This window comes from Schistocerca cancellata, chromosome 3, assembly GCF_023864275.1.
Source record: "Schistocerca cancellata isolate TAMUIC-IGC-003103 chromosome 3, iqSchCanc2.1, whole genome shotgun sequence".
Classification (NCBI taxonomy): domain Eukaryota; kingdom Metazoa; phylum Arthropoda; class Insecta; order Orthoptera; family Acrididae; genus Schistocerca; species Schistocerca cancellata.
The window spans coordinates 414,017,876-414,040,183 of NC_064628.1; the positions used below are offsets into that span (position 1 = coordinate 414,017,876).

General features: G+C 45.7%; 1 protein-coding gene across 1 annotated transcript in view; it reads right to left on the minus strand.

The window, feature by feature from the left end:
• Positions 1-10,336, minus strand: part of LOC126175161 (solute carrier family 22 member 7-like) — an 89,448-nt gene extending 79,112 nt beyond the window's left edge. Inside the window, exon 1 of the mRNA XM_049921746.1 lies at positions 10,131-10,336. Coding sequence (XP_049777703.1) covers positions 10,131-10,330 — 200 coding nt within the window. The 5' untranslated portion in view covers positions 10,331-10,336. The remainder of the gene's footprint in view (positions 1-10,130) is intronic.
• Positions 10,337-22,308: the final 11,972 nt, after the last annotated feature.

Sequence of the window (22,308 nt, forward strand, 5' to 3'; positions counted from 1 at the left end):
TTAACAAGACAGATCAGCAAACACACTTAACTTAACAAGACAGATCAGCAAACACACTTAACTTAACAAGACAGATCAGCAAACACACTTAACAAGATGGATCAGCAACCTAAGCAAGTGTAAACCAAATAAGTGGTTTTAATAAATGTTTCATACACAATGAATTTACCTTAATGCTGATTTTTACAGCTGATTATTTGATCATTAATGAAGGAAAACACATTGCAGTATATTAGGACTTTATGTAGAAAATGCATGGCACACAATTCCTGTTTATATACATTTGATTGTATTCTGCTGTAATTTGGTGGCACTGTCTACAGTGCCCGTAAGAAAACACATGTAATACAGTTTTCACAAATTGGTTGAATGTAAAGTTATTACATTTAAAACAGTAACATAAATGGCAACAGTGAAAGTAGTAAATATGTACACAAATTAGGCACTGAAGTTATTATGTGTAATTATTCTTTAATATCCTGAAAATGGTACAAATTTACTGGTTCTATTTGACATAGCAAACTTTTGAATATGTTTTCATCTAAGAGTTTTACACTAAGCTTCTTGATTAAACTATTCAAAGCAGTCTAAAATGCAACTTGCACGTTGCCTCATAAACACTTAAGCTATGTGAGAATAAATATTGGCAATCAATATTATTAGAACATTTTGTCAATGGTCTGTTGTCTTCAATTCTCCATACCATCCCTTATTTTCTACATACCTAACTGAAATTTGAGGAAAATCCAGCAAAGCAAATCTCAACAAGCTATTGATTTTTCAATTAAAGAGCTGTGAGAATTGTCTCTGAAGGTAATTAGAAGGGAACAAAAGTGAATTTGTTTGAAAGTAAGCTAGAGTTTTAATGTTCGGCAACAGGCAATCTTCTGCAGTAAATCAAGTCCTCTGTTGCTCAACACATATGGATGTCAGCCTACTATGTGAGAAATGATGCATAGTGCAACCATTACTGTAGTCTGAGAGACAAGTCTGGTACTGACAGCTCAGTACCATCACTCCATTGCCTAGCACACACACGTAGCCAGCTAATGACAAACTGCACTCTAGCATGTAGCAGGGGGCATGTTGCTGCTCTGCAAACCTCATGTACCAGTGAGTGACTCATGTGCAATCAGTGCAGTTGTTTTGTCATTTTATTAATGGTTTGGGTCATAGTTTATTTCATTTTTGTTATTGTAATTGTTTATTTGCTTTTGTTTCCTTTAAAGCAATGCCCAGTGTGGTGTGTAGTGCCACCCAAACATGTGAAGTGAAACAGAGGAAAGAAGGTGTGCTACACAGCCAGGCCTGCAAATTCTTGTGTTTGGTGAGGGACTACTTTGCAAAAGAAGAGGAAAAAGGTCAAGAGGACTGCAGTAGCATTGAAAATAAGCATGAACACTGTTGTAACAATAGGAAAAGAACAGTACACTACAGACTGAGGTGAGAGAGGCACAGAAAGGCTGCACACACCAGAGGCTAAGGGGCCAAGGAAGAAGCAAGTGACAGCTTTGGACAATTTCCAGAAAGACGCTATTCTTCATCATCATACATATGGCTATTATAAGCAAAGAGAACATCCCACTGAACTTATGTCACTCCAGAAAGATCATCTTTTTAAAAGAAGCTTATTTTCATTATATACACTGCTGAAAGACATAGGCTTCAACTATTCAGTGTTTAACAGGCGCAAAATATCGATGGAAAGGACATGCAGTCACATGGCAGAGCAGATTTCTGTGCAGAATCATGGGTGGAAAATTCGAAAATGTATGTGGATAGATGAAATGTGGGTTAACGCCAGCCATTCATTACACAGAGGCTGGAGTGACGGAAGGCCAGAGGGGACCAAGGCAGTGCCTGTTGAAAAAGGAGGTCAGATAACTGTTTTACATGCAGGTACATTGCATGGTTATGTGTCAAACAGCTTGTTAATTTTTCTTTCAGGAAGACAGTTGATTACCACAAAGAGATGAACAGTGTGGTTTTTCAAAATCAGTTCAGAACATTGCTGATGATTGGTTGGTTGGTTTGTGGTATAAAGGGACCAAAATACAGAGTCATCAGTCCCTTTTTCCTGATGCAAGCAAGGTTCAAGCTACAAAAACACCCAACACCACACCTTTTTTTTAAAAAAACCTCAATGGAATGAACAAAAAATGGGGAAAACATACACCACAAGGAAAAGTAGAGGAGGGTATTAAAACCATAGAGCATATGATCTGGGCTGGGTTATCACAATAATAAAAAGAGGATGAGCCAGCCACTCTGCAGCACATTAAAATGTCCACCCCAAAAAGACAAGGCAAGATGAACACATGTAGGGAGAAGTCAACCACCAAGGCAAACAAATGCAAAGAAAGTGCAACAGAGTTCATATGGAGGGAGGGTGGTGACCTCAGAGAGGCCACCCTTAGATGGTACAATAAAAACCCACTCACGAATAGAACGTAAAACTATATCTGTTATTGAGGCATTGTTACCCAGCACTGAAGGTAGGGTGCTGGGAAGGTGAAAGTCTGCCACAGAGCAGCTAAAAGAGGACATTCCAGCAAGATGTGGATGACAGTCTTACATGAGTCACAGTGACACCAAGGTGGGTCATCGTAACGGAGGAGGTAGCCATGTGTTAGCCGCATAGGGCCAATGTGGGGCTGGCACAGAACCACAGAGTCCCTGTGAGAGGCCAGCATGAAGGTCTTCCACACATTCAGAGTCTCAAGGGCACGCAGTTTGTTGTGCATACTAAGATTATGCCATACCGTCTCCCAAAGCTGAAAAATCTTGCGGCATAATAATGATAGCAGGTCAGTTACAGGGGTGACAATCTCCAGAAGCGGTTTCCATGTAGCCTGTTTGGCCAGCATGTTTGGAAAATTCATTTCCTGGGATTATGATACGGCCTGGAGTCCACACAAACACCACAGAATGACTGGACCATTCTGGTGTTTAGATGGACTCCTGGATTATCGCTACCAAAAGATGGCTGGGGTAACTCTGGTTGATAGCTTTTAGGCTGCTCAAGGAATCAGTACAGAGAAGAAACGACTCACCAGGGCATGAGTGGATGTGTTCAAGAGCATGAGAAATGACCGCCAGCTCTGCAGTGAAAACACTGCAGCCATCTGACAAGGAGTGGTGTTCAATATGTCTTTCATGAACATACACGAAGCCAACATGACCATCAGCCACTGAGCCGTAAGTGTAAACCACTTCATGGTCCCAGTATATATCAAGAATCGAGAGGAAGTGACAGCAGAGAGCCGAGGGGGTTAACTGAGTCCTTAGGACCATGTGAAAGGTCCAGGTGAAGCTTCGGCCTATGTGTACACCATGGAGGTACACGTGAATGGACCTCGAGTATAGGTGGTAAAGGCAAGGACTCCACTCCACACAGAAGAGATAGGATGCAAACTGCACTCTTAAGCCCTGACCTGAGCCTCCAATGTGGTAGATGAACTGCTGTGGATGGCAAAAGGAGATGGTAATTCGGATGCTCAGGAGAATTATGAATGTGTGCAACATAGCTGGCAAGCGGTTGTGCATGCCTAATCTTCAATGGAGGGACTCCTGCCTCCACCAGGACACTGGTCATTGGACTTTTTCTAAAAACTCCTGGTGCCAGTCAAACGCCACAGTGGTGCTCTGGGTGGAGTAAACACAATGCTCAGGGTGCCGCTGAACCATACACCAGACTCCCAGAGTCAAGGCGGGATTGAACAAGGGCTCTATAGAGCTGCAGCAGTGTAGAGCAATCTGCATCCCAGTTTGTGTTGCTCAGGCAGCGGAGGGCATTAAGGTGCTGCCAGCACCCCTGCTTCACCTGATGAAGATGATGAAGATGATGAAGCCACATCAATTGGGTGGCCAAAACAAGTCCTAAGAATCGATATGTCTCCACTACAGTGAGTGGATCATCATTAAGGTAAAGTTCTGGTTCCAGATGAACAGTGTAACGCCAACAGAAGTGCATGACATACGACTTCATGGCTGAAAACTGGAAGCCTGGGCTAGAGCCCATGACTGCACCTTGTGGACGGCTTCCTGTAGGTGCCACTTGGTAACACCATTACTGGAGGAGCAATACAAAATGCAAAAGTCTTCTACATACAGATGGCCCGACAGCTGCTGCTAGACCTTTAATGGCCACAACAAATATAAATACACTCAATACAGAGTGCTGCAGGACCTCATTCTCCTGGATATGGGGGAGGGGAGGGGAGGGGAGGGGGGGGGGGGAACTATGGGAGGCATCAACTTGAACAAGGAAAGTACAGAGCAATAGGAAATTTTTGGAAAAAAAAGACATCAACTAGGTGTTGGAGTCTGGAAAAGGCTGTCTCTATGGCAGACTCGAGGAAAACTATATTATCAATGGTAGAGCAACCCTAGCGGAAACTGCCCTGGCACAGAGACAGTAGGCCACATGACTCCTGGACCCAACACAACCGCTGACTTACCATATGTTCTAACAGCTTACAAAGAACGTCAGTGAGGCTGATGGGCCAATAGCTATCCACATCAAGCAGGTTCGAGCACTGGAATGATGGTGCTCTCCCATGATTGCGATGGAAAGATGCCAACGTACCACATCTGGTTGAAGATGATGAGGAGATGTCGCTTGTAGTCAGACGAAAGATGTTTGATCTTCTGACTGTGGATCCAAACTGGCTGAGGAGCTGTGTCATGGCAATGTGCAAGGACGCTGAGGAGCTCCCACTCTATAAATGGTGCACTACAGAGTTCACTGTAATGTTCAGTGAATGAGAAGACTTTCCTTTCCATCTGCCATTTGAGAGTGCGAAATGCTGGAGGCTAATTCTCTGATGCGGAGGCTCGAGCATAGTGCTCATCTAAGTGCTCAGCAATTGTGTTTGTGTTGGTAGATAACAAGCCATTGATGTTAATGCCAGTAACACCTGTCAGGGTCTGGTACCCACAAACATGTCTGATCTTCATCCAGACTTGGGAAGATGAAGTATGGCAACCAATGGTCGAGACGTACCTCTCCCAACAAGCCTGTTTCCATCTTTTTATAAGCTAGTGAACGGGGGCACAGAGCCGTTTAAAAGCTATTAGTTGCTCTAGGGAAGGGTGCTGCTTATGTTGCTGTAGAGATTGCTGACACTCTTTAACGGCCTCAGCAATTTCCGGTGACCATCAAGGTACTGACTTCCACTGGGGGCACCCTACAGAACAAGGGATCATGCTTTCTGCTGCAGTCAGGAGCATTCTAGTGACCTGCTCAACTACCACATTGATGGTACCATGTGGGAGAGATTCAGTGGTGACAGCAGAGATGAAAACTTCCCAGTCTGCCTTGTTTAAAGCCCATCTTGGTAGATATCTGGGGGAATGGTGCTGGAGGAGTGACAGGAAGATGGGAAAATGGTCACTACCACACAAGTCATCGCGGGCTCTCCAGTGGACAGATGGGAGAAGTCCTGGCATCCACAGGGATAAATCAATGGCTGAGTAAGTGCCATGAGCCACACTGAAATGTGTGTGGGCCCCAGTATTTAAGAGGCAGAGGTCAAATTGAGACAGTAAAGTTTCGACATCTCTACCTCAGCCAGTAAGCACAGTGCCACCCCACAAGGGGTTATCGGCATTAAAATCTCCCAAAAGTAGATAAGGTTTAGGGAGTTGATGAATCAATGCAGCCAATGCGTTCAGTGGTACTGCACCATCTGGAGGAAGATTAATGTTGCAGACAGTTATTTCCTGTGTCGTCCTTATTTTGACAGCCACAGCTTCAAGAGGGGTTTGAAGGGGCACAGGTTCACTGCATAGTGAGTTAAGGACAGACACAAATTCCATCTGACACTCTATTATAGTCACAGGGGTCTGCATTGCTGGGAACCAGGTGTCCTGGAGGGCAATGCAGAAAGCAGGTGTAAAGCTTAACAGTTGCCACAGCTCAGCCAGGTGGTGCAAAAAAACACTGCAATTTCACTGGAGGAGGATGTTATCGTAATGCTGGAAAGGCATGAAGCATGCAAGGAGGCAGGTTACACCTCAGGGTCACCTGCTACCACTGATTGGGTACTTGTATCCATTCCTATTGTGAATGAAGCATCAGTGAGATCCAGGTCCTCAATGGACGTTGAGATCTCCACCTCATCCGCAGGTGCAAAATTGGAAGGGAGTGTTGGTGTTGGGGCCACCGAAGGGTCCTTTTTCTTAGCTGACTTATTTGTTTGCTTGCCCTCTCGCTTCTCTTTAGGGGCTTGCTGTGAGGACTTCTCTGAAGTAGCCTCTGGCAAGGAGAAAGACAATGAAGCTCTTAATCCAGCAGCTTCTGGCTCCTTTAGCCACTGACGAGTGGTTGCTGTGGTATTAGTGGAGACCTTGGAAGAGAGGGTCCCAAAGGACTCCTTCTGCATGAGAGGAGCTGGAGGCGGCTGTTGCTTCTCCAGCTGGGAGGAGGGGACCAATGTCCACTGCATTTGGAGGGAGGAGGGGGGGGGGCTTACTCCCAAAGTAGGCAAAGTAGGTACTTTCAGAGCAACAGAAGGAGATTTTCCCCCTACCAAGAGGGCAGATGTATTCTGGAGGCCCAGAGGGCCCACTGTTCATAGCATAGTGTGTGGTACGACTGGTACTTGTGATGGCGATGGTAATGTAGCTGCAACGTATGTGGACATCAACCGAATGGAGTGTAATTGTTCAAATTTACATTTAGCCTCTTGGTAAGTCAAACGGTCCAGGGTCTTGACTCCATGATTTTCTGCTCCTTTTGGAGTACTGTGCAGTCTGGCGAGGAGGGGGAGTGCAGCTCTCTGTAGTTTATACAAGTGGGAGGAGGCACACACGGAGTATCTGGATGCAGTGGATGTCCACAGTCCTGACATGTGCCATTGGAAGTGCATGAAGACATTTTATGGGACCTGAACTTATAGGGCTGAAAAGTGTGAGACTACTTTTAGTCACCTTTTACAACAGGCAGTGATACCTCGGGTCTATTCTAGCCCTGGACCCACAGGGGGTACATTGCTGATGACAAATCTGAAAAGTCCATCAGTGATCGTCAGGGGCAATGCCCCATATCATTCCATTGTTCACAACAGGTCACCAACTTAAGTAAAAAAGGTATTATTCAGTTGCAAGAACAACGAGAAATTACTTGAAATTGTGGCACAAAAGAAATCACAATTTCTGACATATGTAATTGATGAGAGTACCAAAAGGCAAGGGCATGAAACTCTTCAGCTTCCTGTGTACCATTCTCATTTCAGTGCCACTGAAGGGATATGGACACAAATAAAAAATTATGTTGTAGCAAACAGTAATACTCATGCTCTCTGAAATTGGAAATAATCTTGTAGCAGCTCTCAATCTAGTGACAAGTGAGATATGGGCAAAAAGTATGAAGAGTATTGCAAGTGTCAACAGCGGGGCAGCCAAAAATAAAGGCATTGTGGAAAAATGTACAGAAAATTTAATTATGCACCTGGGAGGAAACCGTGATAGTTCAAGCAGTGTTGAAGGAGACTATTATAAATCTGATTCTGACAGTAACAAGTGTGTTGTTTTTCCATTAGCAGAACTACAACACACTCACTCAAGAATGTGAGGAGTGAGCATGCCATCGACCTATCATCATATTGCGAGTACTGTCTTCATATTGTAACTGTTAATATACTGTGAAATTATTCAGTTGGTCAATGTAAAACTAATTAATATTGCTAATATTTAACAACAGAAAAAAGAACTGCCAATTTTCAATGATTTGAGGAAATAGTTTTCATTTATATTGGGAAGTTTGACCAATAACTATGATGCTTCAGCATATTAGATACTAAACAATTCTTTCCACTTTTTTTGAGATTATATACACTATGTGATCAAAAGCATCTGGGCATCCCAAAAAAAACGTGTTTTTCATATTAGGTGCATTGTGTTGCCACTTACTGCCAGGTACTCCATATCAGCAACCTCAGTAGTCAGACACTGTGAGAGAGCAGAATAAGGTGCTCTGCGGAACTCACAGACTTCAAACATGGTCAGGTGATTGGGTGTCACTTTTGTCATACATCTGTATGTGAGATTTCCACACTCCTAAACATCCCTAGGTTCAATGTTTCCAATGTGATAGTGAAGTGGAAATGTGAAGGGACACCTACAGCACAAAAGTGTACAGGCCAACCTTGTCTTTTGACTGACAGACTGCCGACAGTTGAAGAGGGTCGTAATGTGTAATAGGAAGACATCCATCCAGACCATCGCACAGGAATTACAACTGCACCAGGAGCCACTGTAAGAACTGTGACAGTTAGGCGGGAGGTGAGAAAATTTGAATTTCATGGTCAAGCGGCTGCTCATAAGCCACACATCACACCAGTAAATACCAAACAATGCCTCACTTGGTATAAGGAGTGTAAACATTGGACAATTTAACAGTGGAAAAACATTGTGAGGAATGACAAATCACCATGTGGTGATCAGATGGCAGGTGAACATTATCTTCCAGTGTGTTTAGTGCCAACAATAAAATTTGGAGGCGGTCATGTTATGGTGTGGTCATGCTTTTCATGGAGGGGGCTTCCACCACTTGTTGTTTTGCATGGCACTATCACAGCCCAGGCCTACATTGATGTTTTAAGCACCTTCTTGCTTCCCACTGTTGAAGAGCAGTTCGGGGATGGTGATTGCACCTTTCATCATGATCGAGCACATGCTCATAACGCACGGCCTGTGGCAGAGTGGTTACATGACAATAACATCCCTGTAATGGACTGGCCTGCACAGAGTCCTGACCTGAATCCTATAGAACACCTTTGCGATGTTTTGGAATGCCAACTTCATGCCAGGCCTCACTGACTGACATTGATACCTCTCCTCAGTGCAGTGATCTGTGAAGAGTGGGCTGTCACTCCCCAAGAAACCTTCCAGCACCTGATCGAATGTTTGCCTGTGAGAGTGGAAGCTGTCATCGAAGCTAAGGGTGGGCCAACATCATACTGAGTTCCAGCATTACCAATGGAGGACGCCACAAGCTCTTAACTCATTTTCAGCCAGGTGTCCAGATACTTTTGATCACGTAGTGTATATTACAAGTAGGAATTCTAAATTTACGCATACTAATATGACCAGCATGGATGCTTTTCTTTCTGCTGTTAGAGAATGCATACAAGTAAAGACTGGGCATGGAGTGCTGTAAGTGACATTTGGCAACATTGCCATCTGCCTGCCTCAACTGTCAATACCAATCATTCATCTCACAGACTATAGGGGCAGATTTATAGTCTAGTACAAGCTGTTCCATCTCAACCATCAGTCTGTGAGCAACTAGGCAACTGTGAGCAACACTTTCCAGGGGTGGCCAAAGAGCTGATGCACAGGCAGCCAGCTATGCTGTAACCTATGTGATGGTACAGCCCACTGGCAGGGGTTTCCAAGTGGTTCACACATCTGTAGAACATGTGCAATAGAGCTATCTGGCAGGTAACACACACTGCTGGTGCCAGCCTTTGGGGAAGCCGATGGGCACTGACAAGTGCCTGTGTACTAGAGGACAGCCTTGGAAGAAACTGATGTAGGGAATATTCTCTCAGAAATAAAACATACAGAAGGTGTTCATGAATGACTAGTTAAATTTCATTCTCACATCAACCATCACATGATTGATGTGAGAATGAATTTTAAGTATTCATTCATGAACATTACATTCACCCCAGACCCCGTGATCACAGCCTCAGGATGATAGGATTGTCTAGCAGGATGATTCAATGGGCAGTAGAGTTATAAGAACTCTGCAAACAGTTAAAAGTAAAATGATAAAGACATGAGAGCTTTGCCTTCCAACCATGTCTCCAAAAATTCCTTTATATTACCAAACTGAATTTCTGTGAGACCATCTATATTGTTTCCACTTTCCACTTTCATCCTTGTAATGTACTTATTTTATGTTGATTTCTCAACAGATTTGTTTGGAGAGATTAGAATAGCAATAAAATTGATTGGAGTCAACAAATATTGTGTAATGAACACTGTGATTGAAGAGTAATTTCAGCTCCATCAAGTATAATAAACATGTGATATACTATATTTCTTTATGTGCGCAACATAAATTTAGGTTTGTCAACTTGATTCAATAAATTCTGAACATCTGATTCAGCATTACTCACCTGTCACCACCATAGAAGAGCAGAACTCCAAATACAATTGAAATGAACAGGCTCACTGAGAATACCATATTTGGATACATATCCTTCTCACACACCCAGTTCTCCTGGGAAGTAACAGTGGCCGAAAACCAAGAGCCATCATAATCCCATCCATGCATACAGGGAACTGTTTCATTTCCCTGCCAGACATCCTTGTACATAAGGCACTTGCTGTATTCCCCATCTTCCCTGGAAATAGAGACTCAGTGATGTCTCTAAACACAAAATGATCTCACATATAACTGCAAAGACACATTTCATATTTGGTAAATAAATTCGGTAACAGTTGATTGATGGACAAATTCTTACACATTTCCATCTGCTTTTAATTGCTTGACAATGCAAGAAATGTGAAGCAAGATAACAGTTTTCGTAAAATACATTGTACTTACTCTTTAAGTCACAAAGATTTCAATTTTTCCTTCTTTTATTCTAACACAAAAGAACTGCATGCACATGCCTGTCTCTCCACATTATGCTCAGCCAACAGCCAGCTCTTTCCTGGTATGGGGTGGAGTCAGGTAAGCACAGCTCAGAAAAGGAGTTGTTGTTGTTGTTGTTGTTGTTGTTGGTGGTGGTGGTGGTGGTGGTGGTGGAGGAGGAGGAGGAGGAGGAGGAGGATCCAGATGGCATGGGTTATGAAGCAGCCATTAAAAAATATTACATGTGCTCTGCTGCATGTTGTGACATTGGGTTGTCCACCTCGTTTTTGGCAACAGTTTGGAGGTGGCCATTCATTATAGTTGACGACTCTTTAGTTGCTATATCAGTGTAAAATGCTGTGCAGTGATTGCAGCAGGGCTGGATATAACATGGCTGCTTTCACAGGTAGCCCAGTTTCTGATGATGTAGGATAAACCTGTGATTGGACTGCAGTAACTGGTGCTGAATAGGTGGACTGGGCAGGTCTTGCATCTGGGTTTTCTACAAGGATGTGATACCTGTGGCAGGGGACTGGGGCTGGGACTGGGAGTGACATAGGGATGAATTAGACTATTGTGGAGTTTGGGTGGATGGCGGAACACTGCTTTGGGAGGGGTTGGAAATATCTTGTGTAAGATGTCCCTCATTTCAGTGCATGATGATGGACATGGTTCAGCCATTAAAGTCCAGGGTAGTATTGGGTAACAAGGGTGGCACTTCTTTCAGGTTGGTTCTTGGGTGGATGTGGGGATCAGGTTTGTGTGAGGATATGGCACAGGAGATCTGTTTGTGAATTACATCTGGAGGGCATTGCCTGTCTGCAAAGGCCTTTGTGAGGCCTTTAGCATACGAGGTGAGGGGGTTCTCATCACTGCAGATGCATCTACCTCAGGTGTCCAGGCTATGTGGGATGGATGTTTTGATGTGTAATGGGTGCCAGCTGTGAAAGTGCAGGTACAGTGGGTGATTGGTGGGTTTGATGTGGACTGAGGTGTTAATGGAGCCACATGAGAGGAGGAGATTGACATCTAGGAAAGTGGCTTGATGCATGGAGGAGAACCAGGTGAAGCAGATGGGAGAGAAGGTGTTGAGTTTGTGGAGGAATGAGGATAAGGTGTCCTGGCCTTGGATCCCAATTATCAAGATGTCATCAAGACAGAAAGATAGCCAAGTTCTGTACCTTTTCTTAATGCATCTATTGACGGTGCAGTGCTGCTTTTATTCTAGGAAGTCAAGCAAAGTTTCCCGATATATTTATTTATTTTAAAACCTTATATTTTCATCACACTAATATTGATCATGAATAACAAAGAGGAAACTGATAAAAAAATTGTGTAAACATTCCAAATCTCATTTTGGACACATTGCTCTGCACACTAACAAAATCTCAGTAACAACTTGGTTACACAGTTGACAGAGGCTACATAATATTGTTTTTATAATTTTATTATGCCTTACCAGCATTAGACCTCTTATTGATCTTCAGAAGCACATGTAAATATCATTATATCAAATGGACAAACCAATAAATTGTATGTACAGTTGACAGCAAAAAAACTGGACCACTGTAGACAAAAGAGCAAGAAATTTGAACTGTCTTGCAATAGTAGCAGAAAAACTGGTACCAAGTGTGACATCAGACAAAGGAAATGTGTTACTGATACAAGAAATGCGTATTACAAAAATGTATGAAAGTATGTTTATACAAATGTAGGACATCTCCTCTGAAACCAATAGACCAATTTCAATGACACTTTGTACATGTATCACTTACTGCCTGGAAAGAATTGCTGTGGGGTAACAACCACTACCTTTCGGAGTGTTCAGTATAAAGTTCCTGAATTTACTGCCCTCCAGGAAGCATGTGGTGCGCAAATTATTCTCGGGACTGAGACGTGGCTGAACCCTGAGATAGGAAGCTCTGAAATATTTAGTGAGGGGTTTTTTTTTTTTTTTGTTGTGGTTTTAGGGCGCACGACTTCAATGGTCATTAGCACCCTGACTACTCTAAGAATGCACCGCGAGGCACAAGTTGACAACAATAACTAAAAGGGAAAACACGATAAAAGACAGACGGACAGGCATAGGATTAAAAAACAACATCAAATGTCCTTAGCGACGTTTGTCAAATTGATAAAACAAAGAACACGAGCAGCTGCTCATGGGTCATCCGCTAAAATGGCATCAAAAGTATTAGGCAGGTTAAGATCGAGGCGCAGTGTGTTAAGATCTGGACAGGACATTAAAATGTGTCTAACCGTCAGCAAGTGCCCACATGGGCATAACGGCGCCGGCGCAGCCGTCAGCAGATGGCGATGGCTGAACCGGCAGTGTCCAATTCTTAACCGGGCTAAAACGACCTCCTCCCGCCGAGAAGGGCGTGAGGAGGACGTCCAAGCCACGGGAAGAGGTTTTAAGGCCCGAAGCTTGTTGTCGGTAAGTGCAGCCCAATCGGCATGCCACAGCCATAAGATGCGCCGACAAATGACCCTGCTAAAATCGGACGAAGGGACACAACAAGAAGCTGTCCGACGCTGAAGGACCGCAGCCTTGGCCGCGGCATCTGCAGCTTCGTTCCCAGGGATACCGACATGGCCAGGAACCCACATAAAGCTAACCGGAGAACCGACGTCCACCAGCTGCTGAAGACAGCGTTGGATCCGGTGTACGAAAGGGTGAACCGGGTACGGATCACTGAGGCTCTGGATGGCGCTCAGGGAGTCGGAGCAGATGACATAAGCAGAATGTCGGTGGCGGCAGATATAAAGAACAGCCTGGTAGAGGGCAAAGAGCTCAGCTGTGAAGACCGAACAATGGCCATGGAGCCAGTATTTGAAACTTTGTGCCCCGACAATAAAGGAACACCCGACCCCGTCATTGGTCTTAGAGCCATCTGTATAAATGAAAGTCATGTTGATGAACTTCGAACGAAGTTCCAAAAAACGGGAGTGGTAGACCGAACCGGGGGTGACCTCTTTTGGGAGCGAGCTGAGGTCAAGGTGAACGCGGACCTGAGCCTGGAGCCAAGGTGGCGTGCGGCTCTCGCCCACTCGAAAGGTTGCAGGGAGTGAAAAATTAAGGTGTTGAAGGAGGCGACGAAAGCGAACTCCAGGGGGTAGCAGGGCAGATACATACAACCCATATTGACAGTCAAGAGAGTCGTCAAAAAAGGAACGATAAGACGGATGGTCGGGCATTGACAGTAGCCGACAGGCATACCGACAAAGCAGTATATCGCGCCGGTAGGTGAGTGGCAATTCGCCAGCTTCAGCATGAAGACTCTCTACGGGACTGGTATAAAATGCTCCGATCGCAAGTCGTAAACCCCGATGTTGTATGGAGTTAAGGCGGCGTAAGATGGATGGCCGTGCAGAGGAGTATACGAAGCTCCCATAATCCAGCTTGGAGCGGACGATCGATCGATATAGACGAAGTAGGACGGTTCGATCCGCTCCCCACGACATACCACTGAGAACACGGAGGACATTTAAAGAACGGGTACAACGGGCGGCCAAATATAACACATGTGGAGACCAGATAAGTTTCCTGTCAAAGGTAAGGCCTAAAAATTTGGTTGTCTCCACGATTGGGAGAGCAACGGGACTGAGTCGTAAGGACGGTGGGAGAAACACTTTGTAGCGCCAGAAGTTAATACAGACCGTCTTCTCGGCAGAAAAACGGAAGCCATTGGCGACACTCCAGGAGTAAAGACGGTCAAGAGAACGCTGAAGACAGCGCTCCAGGACACGTGTACACTGCGCGCTGCAATAGATGGTAAAATCATCCACGAAAAGGGAGCCTGATACATCAGCTGGGAGGCAATCCATTATTGGATTGATCGCGATGGCGAAGAGAGCGACGCTCAAAACTGAGCCCTGTGGCACCCCATTCTCCTGGCGAAAGGTGTCGGACAGGACAGAACCCACACGTACCCTGAACTGTCGATCCATTAAAAAGGAACGAATAAAAAGAGGGAGGCGACCGCGAAGGCCCCATGTATGCATGGTGCGGAGAATGCCCGCCCTCCAACAGGTGTCGTAAGCCTTCTCCAAATCAAAGAACACAGCCGCGGTCGGGCGCTTCCGCAAGAAGTTATTCATAATGAAGGTCGACAAGGTAACCAGATGGTCAACAGCAGAGCGGCGCCTACGAAATCCACATTGTACATTGGTAAGTAGGCGTCGAGACTCGAGCAGCCAAACCAATCGAGAGTTAACCATTCGCTCCATCACTTTACAGACACAGCTGGTAAGCGAGATAGGTCGATAACTGGAAGGCAAGTGCTTGTCCTTCCCCGGCTTAGGAATCGGGACAACAATAGACTCGCGCCAGCATGCGGGAACATGTCCCTCAATCCAGATGCGATTGTATGTACGAAGAAGAAAACCTTTACCCGCAGGAGAAAGGTTCTTCAGCATCTGAATATGAATAGAATCAGGCCCTGGAGCGGAGGACCGTGATCGGCCAAGTGCGGTTTCGAGTTCCCGCATGGTGAATGGGGCATTATAACTTTCACAATTCGAGGAGCGGAAGTCAGGTGGCCTAGCCTCCTCTGCCTGTTTGCGGGGGAGGAAGGCAGGGTGGTAATGAGCGGAGCTCGAAACCTCTGCGAAAAAGCGGTCGAAGGCATTGGAGACAGCCTCAGGGGCCACAAGGACGTCATTCGCGACCTTCAAGCCAGAAACTGGGGAGTGGACCTTAGTGCCAGATAGCCGGCGCAGGCTACCCCAGACAACAGAAGAAGGAGTAAAACTGTTGAAGGTGCTTGTGAAAGCAGCCCAGCTGGCTTTCTTGCTTTCGTTAATAATACGACGACACTGAGCACGTAATCGTTTATAATTAATACAATTCGCCACTGTAGGGTGGCGTTTAAATGTACGTAAAGCACGTCGACGAGCATGTAAAGCGTCTCTACATGCTGCGGTCCACCAGGGGACCGGTACGCGACGTGGAGAAGAAGGAGGGTGAGGGATGGAATATTCAGCAGCAGCGAGAATGACTTCCGTGAGGTGTGCGACCTGACGATCGCAGCTTGTGAAGGTTAGATCCTGAAAGTTCGCCCTGGAAGAGAAGAGCTCCCAGTCTGCCTTGGAGATGGTCCAACTAGAGGAGCACGGAGAGGGAGTATGCTGCAGGAGATTGATAACTCACGGGAAGTGGTCGCTCGAATATGTATAAGCAAGTGCATACCACTCAAACCGGCGTGCAAGTTGGGGAGTACATATAGAGAGGTCTAAATGGGAATAGGTGTGAGATGTGTCCGAAAGAAAAGTAGGGGCGCCAGTATTGAGGCAGACAAGATTGAGCTGGTTGAAAAGGTCTGCTAACAAGGAGCCCCTCGGGCAGGATGCTGGAGAGCCCCAAAGGGGATGGTGGGCATTGAAGTCTCCAGTTAACAAAAATGGTGCAGGTAGCTGAGCAATAAGTTGCATCATGTTTCCCCTGGTAACGGCAGATGACGATGGAGTGTAAACGGTACAAAAGGAAAACGTAAAAGTGGGGAGAGTAATGCGGATGGCAACTGCCTGCAGGCCGGTGTGCAACGTGATGGGATCATAGTAAATATCATCCCGGACCAGCAACAGAACCCCTCCATGAGCTGGGATACCTACCACAGGGGCTAGGTCAAAACGCACAGAGGTGTAGTGTGCCAAGGCAATTTGATCGCATGGGCGTAGCTTCATTTCCTGGAGGGCTACGACGAGCGGACGATGCAAGCGGAGTAGCAACTTCAAGTCCTCTCGGTTGGAGCGAATGCTACGAATATTCCAGTGAATAAGTGCCATCGTAAGAAAAGGGAGATGAGAGAAGGGGTCACCTCGAAGGCCGCTTAGGGCCTGGCTTCGAGCGAGCACTGCCGCCGCTATCAGTAGGCCGACAGTCATCGTCCATGGGGTCTATAGGGTCATCGGCCATCTCGGGAGGATGGCCGGGAGGGGGAGCTTCCTCCGCCGGTGAACGGCCAGATGTACGGCTACCAGCGGTGCGGCCAGGCAAAACGGATGACGGCCTGGGGTGGCAACCGCTGGGTGGCGCAGGAGAAGAAATGCGCCGTGGCGGAGAAGGAGAACTGTGCTTCCTATGCCCCTTTTTGGAAGGACGTTTGGTGGAAGTACCGGTCGAAAGCTGGGAGGTCGAGGGACGGAGGAAGTCTGCATGGGATGGTTCCTTCTTGAAGGCCCGTGCATCTGACTTCGGGGTCTTCGACTTAGCAGAAGCTGAGGAAGGGGCTGGTGTCTGTGGGGTGATGGGAGGAAGAGGAGACGTCGACCGCGCGATCTTAGCACTGGCCGAACGGACGACCGTGGTGCTGAAGGTCAGATCGCATGTCTGGGTTGCTACCTCCCGGGTAGTCCGAGGAGAGGCGAGGACAGTACTGTAGTTCCCCGCTGGGAGCAGCGTGGGCTTCCTACTAGCCAATAGCTTGCGAGCAGCCGAGGTGGACACTTTCTCTTTGACCCGAATTTCTTGGATACAGCGTTCTTCCTTATAGACAGGACAGTCGCGGGAGGATGCGGCATGGTCACCCTGACAGTTCACACAACGAGGAGACGGAGGTGGATAGTCACCCTCATGGGCATCCCTGCCACAAGTGACACATTTAGCCGCATTGGAACAAGACTGTTGAGTGTGATTGAAACACTGACACTGGTAGCAGCGCGTAGGTGTCGGGACATAGGGGCGAACAGAAATAACGTCGTAGCCCGCCTTGATGCGCGATGGCAGCTTAACACTATCGAAGGTCAAGAAAAGTGTCCGGGTCGGTACAAGGTCATTGTTGACCTTTTTCATGACCCGATGGACAGCCGTCATGCCCTGCTCAGCGAGGAAAGATTGAAGCTCCTCGTCAGTCAATCCGTCGAGGGAGCTAGTATAGACTACACCACGAGACGAATTCAAAGTTCGGTGGGCCTCCACCCGGACAGGGAACGTGCACAGGAGGGTGGCCCGAAGCAGTTTTTGTGCCTGAAAGGCACTCTCAGTTTCTAGCAATAAGGTGCCGTTACGCAACCTGGTAAGAGATTTGACAGATCCGGCTATGGCATCTACGCCCTTCTGAATAACGAAAGGGTTGACAGAGGAAAAATCCTTTCCGTCCTCAGATCGAGAAACTACGAGGAACTGTGGGGCAGGCGGTAGTACTTTTGTCACTGTTGGCTGGTCGCGTTTCTGTTTTTGGGTCGAAGTCGAGAGAGATGGAGTAGAATCCATTGCGGAGGAATCCCCCATGATTGCCAGCGTCTCCGACGGCACGCTCCTTCCTTGTGGGGACCCTCTCAGAGGGCACTCCCGCCTTAGGTGAATGTTTACACCTCAGGTCACACCTCCCGAGAAACAGACGGAGGGACCAATCGGCATGGTCAGAAGGTATCAGCTCAGGCAATCACCCCTCCCCGGGCCTGGCCTTTACCAGGGGGTACGCGCGTGCCTTACATGTCTACCCAGGGCGGGGACTTACGCGTTACCTCGTCACCGGCTACGCGTGCTAACGCGTGGGTCGGCCTTCAGGCACGCACAGGGAGGAAGGAAGAAGAGGAAAAAGAAGAGAGAGAGGGAGAAAGAGGACAGACTGTCTCAAACGCCAAGGCGGAGACCAGAGAAGGCAAGGAGAAGAAGGCAATGAGAAGGCAAGGAGAAAAAGGCAATGAGAAGGCAAGGAGAAAAAGGCAATGAGAAGGCAAGGAGAAAAAGGCAATGAGAAGGCAAAGAGAAAAAGGCAATGAGAAGGCAAGGAGAAAAAGGCAATGAGAAGGCAAGGAGAAAAAGGCAATGAGAAGGCAAGGAGAAAAAGGCAATGAGAAGGCAAGGAGAAAAAGGCAATGAGAAGGCAAGGAGAAAAAGGCAATGAGAAGGCAAGGAGAAAAAGGCAATGAGAAGGCAAGGAGAAAAAGGCAATGAGAAGGCAAGGAGAAAAAGGCAATGAGAAGGCAAGGAGAAAAAGGCAATGAGAAGGCAAGGAGAAAAAGGCAATGAGAAGGCAAGGAGAAAAAGTCAATGAGAAGGCAAGGAGAAAAAGGCAATGAGAAGGCAAGGAGAAGTCAAGGGAAAGAGTAAGGAAGACAGTGAGGTGGAGAAGAGCAAAGAAAGGAACCAACAAAAGGAAGGAAGAAATGAGAAGTGAAAAACCAAAAAGACCACGATTATAGGTCGTGGAACCGTCCGGCTCCGGACGCTGGTGCTAACTACCCCCGTGAGGGGGATGGACTCCTTTTAGTCGCCTCTTACGACAGGCAGGAATACCTCGGGCCTATTCTAATCCCCGGACCCGCAGGGGGGAGTGAGGGTTGAAATGTGTATCGGAAAGACATATTAGACACCGTAGGAGGTGGTGTCTTCATTGCAGTTGACAAAAATATTGTGTCTACTGAGGTCGAAGTAGAGGTGTGATTTTGAAGTTATCTGGACATGTTTAACAGGGCTAGGAGAAATAAAGTTAATTGTTGTGTGTTATTACTGGCCACCAGGTTCCACTGTGACAGTTCAAGAATCATTCAAAGGGAGTCTACACTGTATCGCAGAAGTACCTGGATCATGCTATATTAGTCAGAGGTGACTTCAACCTACCTAGTATGGGCTGGGATGTCTATGGATTCATTACAGGTGGTACAGACAAGCAGTCATGTGAATTACTTTTGAACACATTACCTGAAAACTGTCTTGAGCAGCTAAATCGACAGCCAACGCGTAATGGAAATATTTTAGATCTGGTAGCCATGAACAGACCGGACCTCAACGATGGTGTCAGTGTTGAGACAGGGGCTAGTGATCATGATGTTGTCATTATGACTATTGTTACAAAAGTTAAAAAGTCAGTCAAGAAGGCTAGGAGAGTATTCTTACTAGAAAGATCAGATAAGCAGTTGTTAGCATCCCACTTAGTAAATGAATCAACTTCATTTACTTCCAGTACGATGGACGTGGAAGAATTATGGACAAATTTTAAACACATTGTAAATCACGCATTGGAGAAGTATATGCCAAAAAAGTGGGTTACAGACAGAAAAGAGCCACCGTGGTTTAACAGCGCAATTCAAAGAATGCTCAGGAAGCAAAGACAGTTGCACTCGCAGTACAAGAAAGATCGAGAGAATGAGGACAGGAAAAAGTTAGTAGAGATTCGTGCTGCTGTAAAAAGAGTGATGCGCGAAGCGTTCAACCACTACCACCGTCATACCTTAGCAAAAGATCTTGCTGAAAACCCAAGGAAATTCCGGTCTTACATAAAATCAGTAAGCAGGTCGAAGGCTTTCATCCAGTCACTCACTGATTAGTCTGGCCTGGCAACAGAAGACAGCAAAACAAAAGCTGAAATTTTAAATTTAGGATTTGAGAAATCTTTCATGCAGGAGGGTCGTACAATCATACCGCCATTTGAGTCTTGTACAAATTTCCGTATGGAGGACATCCCCGGGGTTGTGAAGCAGCTGAATGGGTTGAAAATAAATAATTTGCCAGGTCCTGATGGGATTCCCATTTGGTTTTACAGAGAGTACTCTACTGCATTGGCTCCTTACTTAGCTTGCATTTATCGTGAATCTCTTGCCCAACGTGAAGTCCCGAGCGACTGGGAAAAAGTGCAGGTGATGTCTGTATGTAAGAAGGGTAGAAGGACGGATCCTCAAAATTACAGACCAATATCCTTAACATTGGTTTGTTGCAGGATTCCCAAACATATTCTCAGTTCGAATATAACGAATTTCCTTGAGACAGAGAAGTTGGTGCCCATGCATCAGCACGGCTTTAGAAAGCATCGCTCCTGCGAACCATGGATGAAGGGTATCAGATGGATGCCATATTCATTGACTTCCGGAAAGCGTTTGACTCAGTGCCCCACTGCAGACTCCTAACTATGGCACGAGCATATGGGATTGGTTCCCAAATATGTGACTGGCTTGAAGACTTCTTAAGCAATAGAACCCAGTATGTTGTCCTCGATGGTGAGTGTTCATCAGAGGTGAGGGTATCATCTCGAGTGCCCCAGGGAAATGTGGTAGGTCCGCTGTTGTTTTCTATCTACATAAATGATCTTTTGGATAGGGAGGATAGCAATGTGCTGCTGTTTGCTGATGATGCTGTGGTGTATGGGAAGGTGTCGTCGTTGAGTCACTGTAGGAGGATACAAGATGACTCGGACAGGATTTGTGATTGGTGTAAAGAGTGGCAGCTAACTCTTAATATAGATAAATGTAAATTAATGCAGATGAATAGGAAAAGGAATCCTGTAATATTTGAATACTCCATTAGTACTGTAGCGCTTGACATAGTCACATCAATTAAATATTTGGGCGTAACATTGCAGAGCGATATGAAGTGGGACAAGCATGTAATGGCAGTTGTGAGGCAGGCGGATAGTCGTCTTTGGTTCATTGGTAGAATTTTGGGAAGATATGGAGACCTCTTATAAAACACTAATACGACCTATTCTTGAGTACTGCTTGAGCATTTGGGATACCTATCAGGTCGTAATGAGGGAGGACATAGAAGCAATTCAGGGGCTGATAGATTTGTTACTGGTAGGTTTGATCATCACGTGAGAGTTATGGAAATGCTTCAGGAACTTGGGTGGGAGTCTCTGGAGGAAAGGAGGCATTCTTTTCCTGAATTGCTACTGAGGAAATTTAGAGAACCATTATTTGAGGCTGGCTGCAGTACAATTTTACTGGCGCCAACTTATATTTCGCAGAAAGACCACAAAGATAAGATAAGAGAGATTAGGGGTCATACAGAGGCATATAGGCAGTCATGTTTCCCTCATTCTGTTTGGGAGTGAAACGGACGGAAGATGCTAGTTGTGGTACGAGGTACCGTATGGTGGATTGTGGAGTAATTATGTTCATGTAGATATTAAAGGACAAAAGGACAGGGGGGGGGGGGGGGTAAAAAGTAGTTTAGGCCATTAAACACAAATACTCATATTTTATTCATACAGGATTTGAGAACAAGAGCACTTAGAGACTAGCAAAAAAATTTACACGTAATTTCAAATCCTGAAAAAACGTTTTCTCAGTTACAACAACCATAAAATTTTGAAGGGAAACAGGTTTATCACTTAGTACATTTTCACTGTTCATTTTCACATCAGATATGACATTTTAATTTATTTCTTCTTTACCACTAAGTTCATACATGACATTTTGCAGACAGTGTTCATGTATACCACCGAATGTACCTGCAGAATTACATCAATGTGCAACACATATGGTAGACTCCTGCTACTCCAACCATTTCTTGCACATGCAGGTGCCAGATTAGAAGAAGTGCCAGACAGAGTGTCTGAAATTTGTTTTGGGAAACATAGGGAATGTACCTTATGAAATCAAAAGATACATCCATTTTTGAATGGTACTTCATGTATCTGGTTGCTGTATAATGTACTCAAGGGAGATGTCTGCAACTTCGGCACTGGTATAGTGGGAGATCTTCATTCTCTCCCCTTCTATTTCCACTTCTTTGTCACTTTCATCAGTACTTTGTAAGGTACCAACAGGAATGTGGAGCCATGACGACTCCTGTACAGTTGTCTGCTGCACTAAATTTCTTGGTTGAGGATCCATGGGTTAAACAGCCGAATTGAGGTGGACCCACAGATTCTCAACTGTGCATAAATATGTTGAGTCTAGTGGCAGTGAAGTGCAGTAAATTCATTCTGCTGCTCTCCAAACAATGCATGCACACTTTAAATTCTGTGTTGTGTTGCACTGTCCTGCTTGTAGAT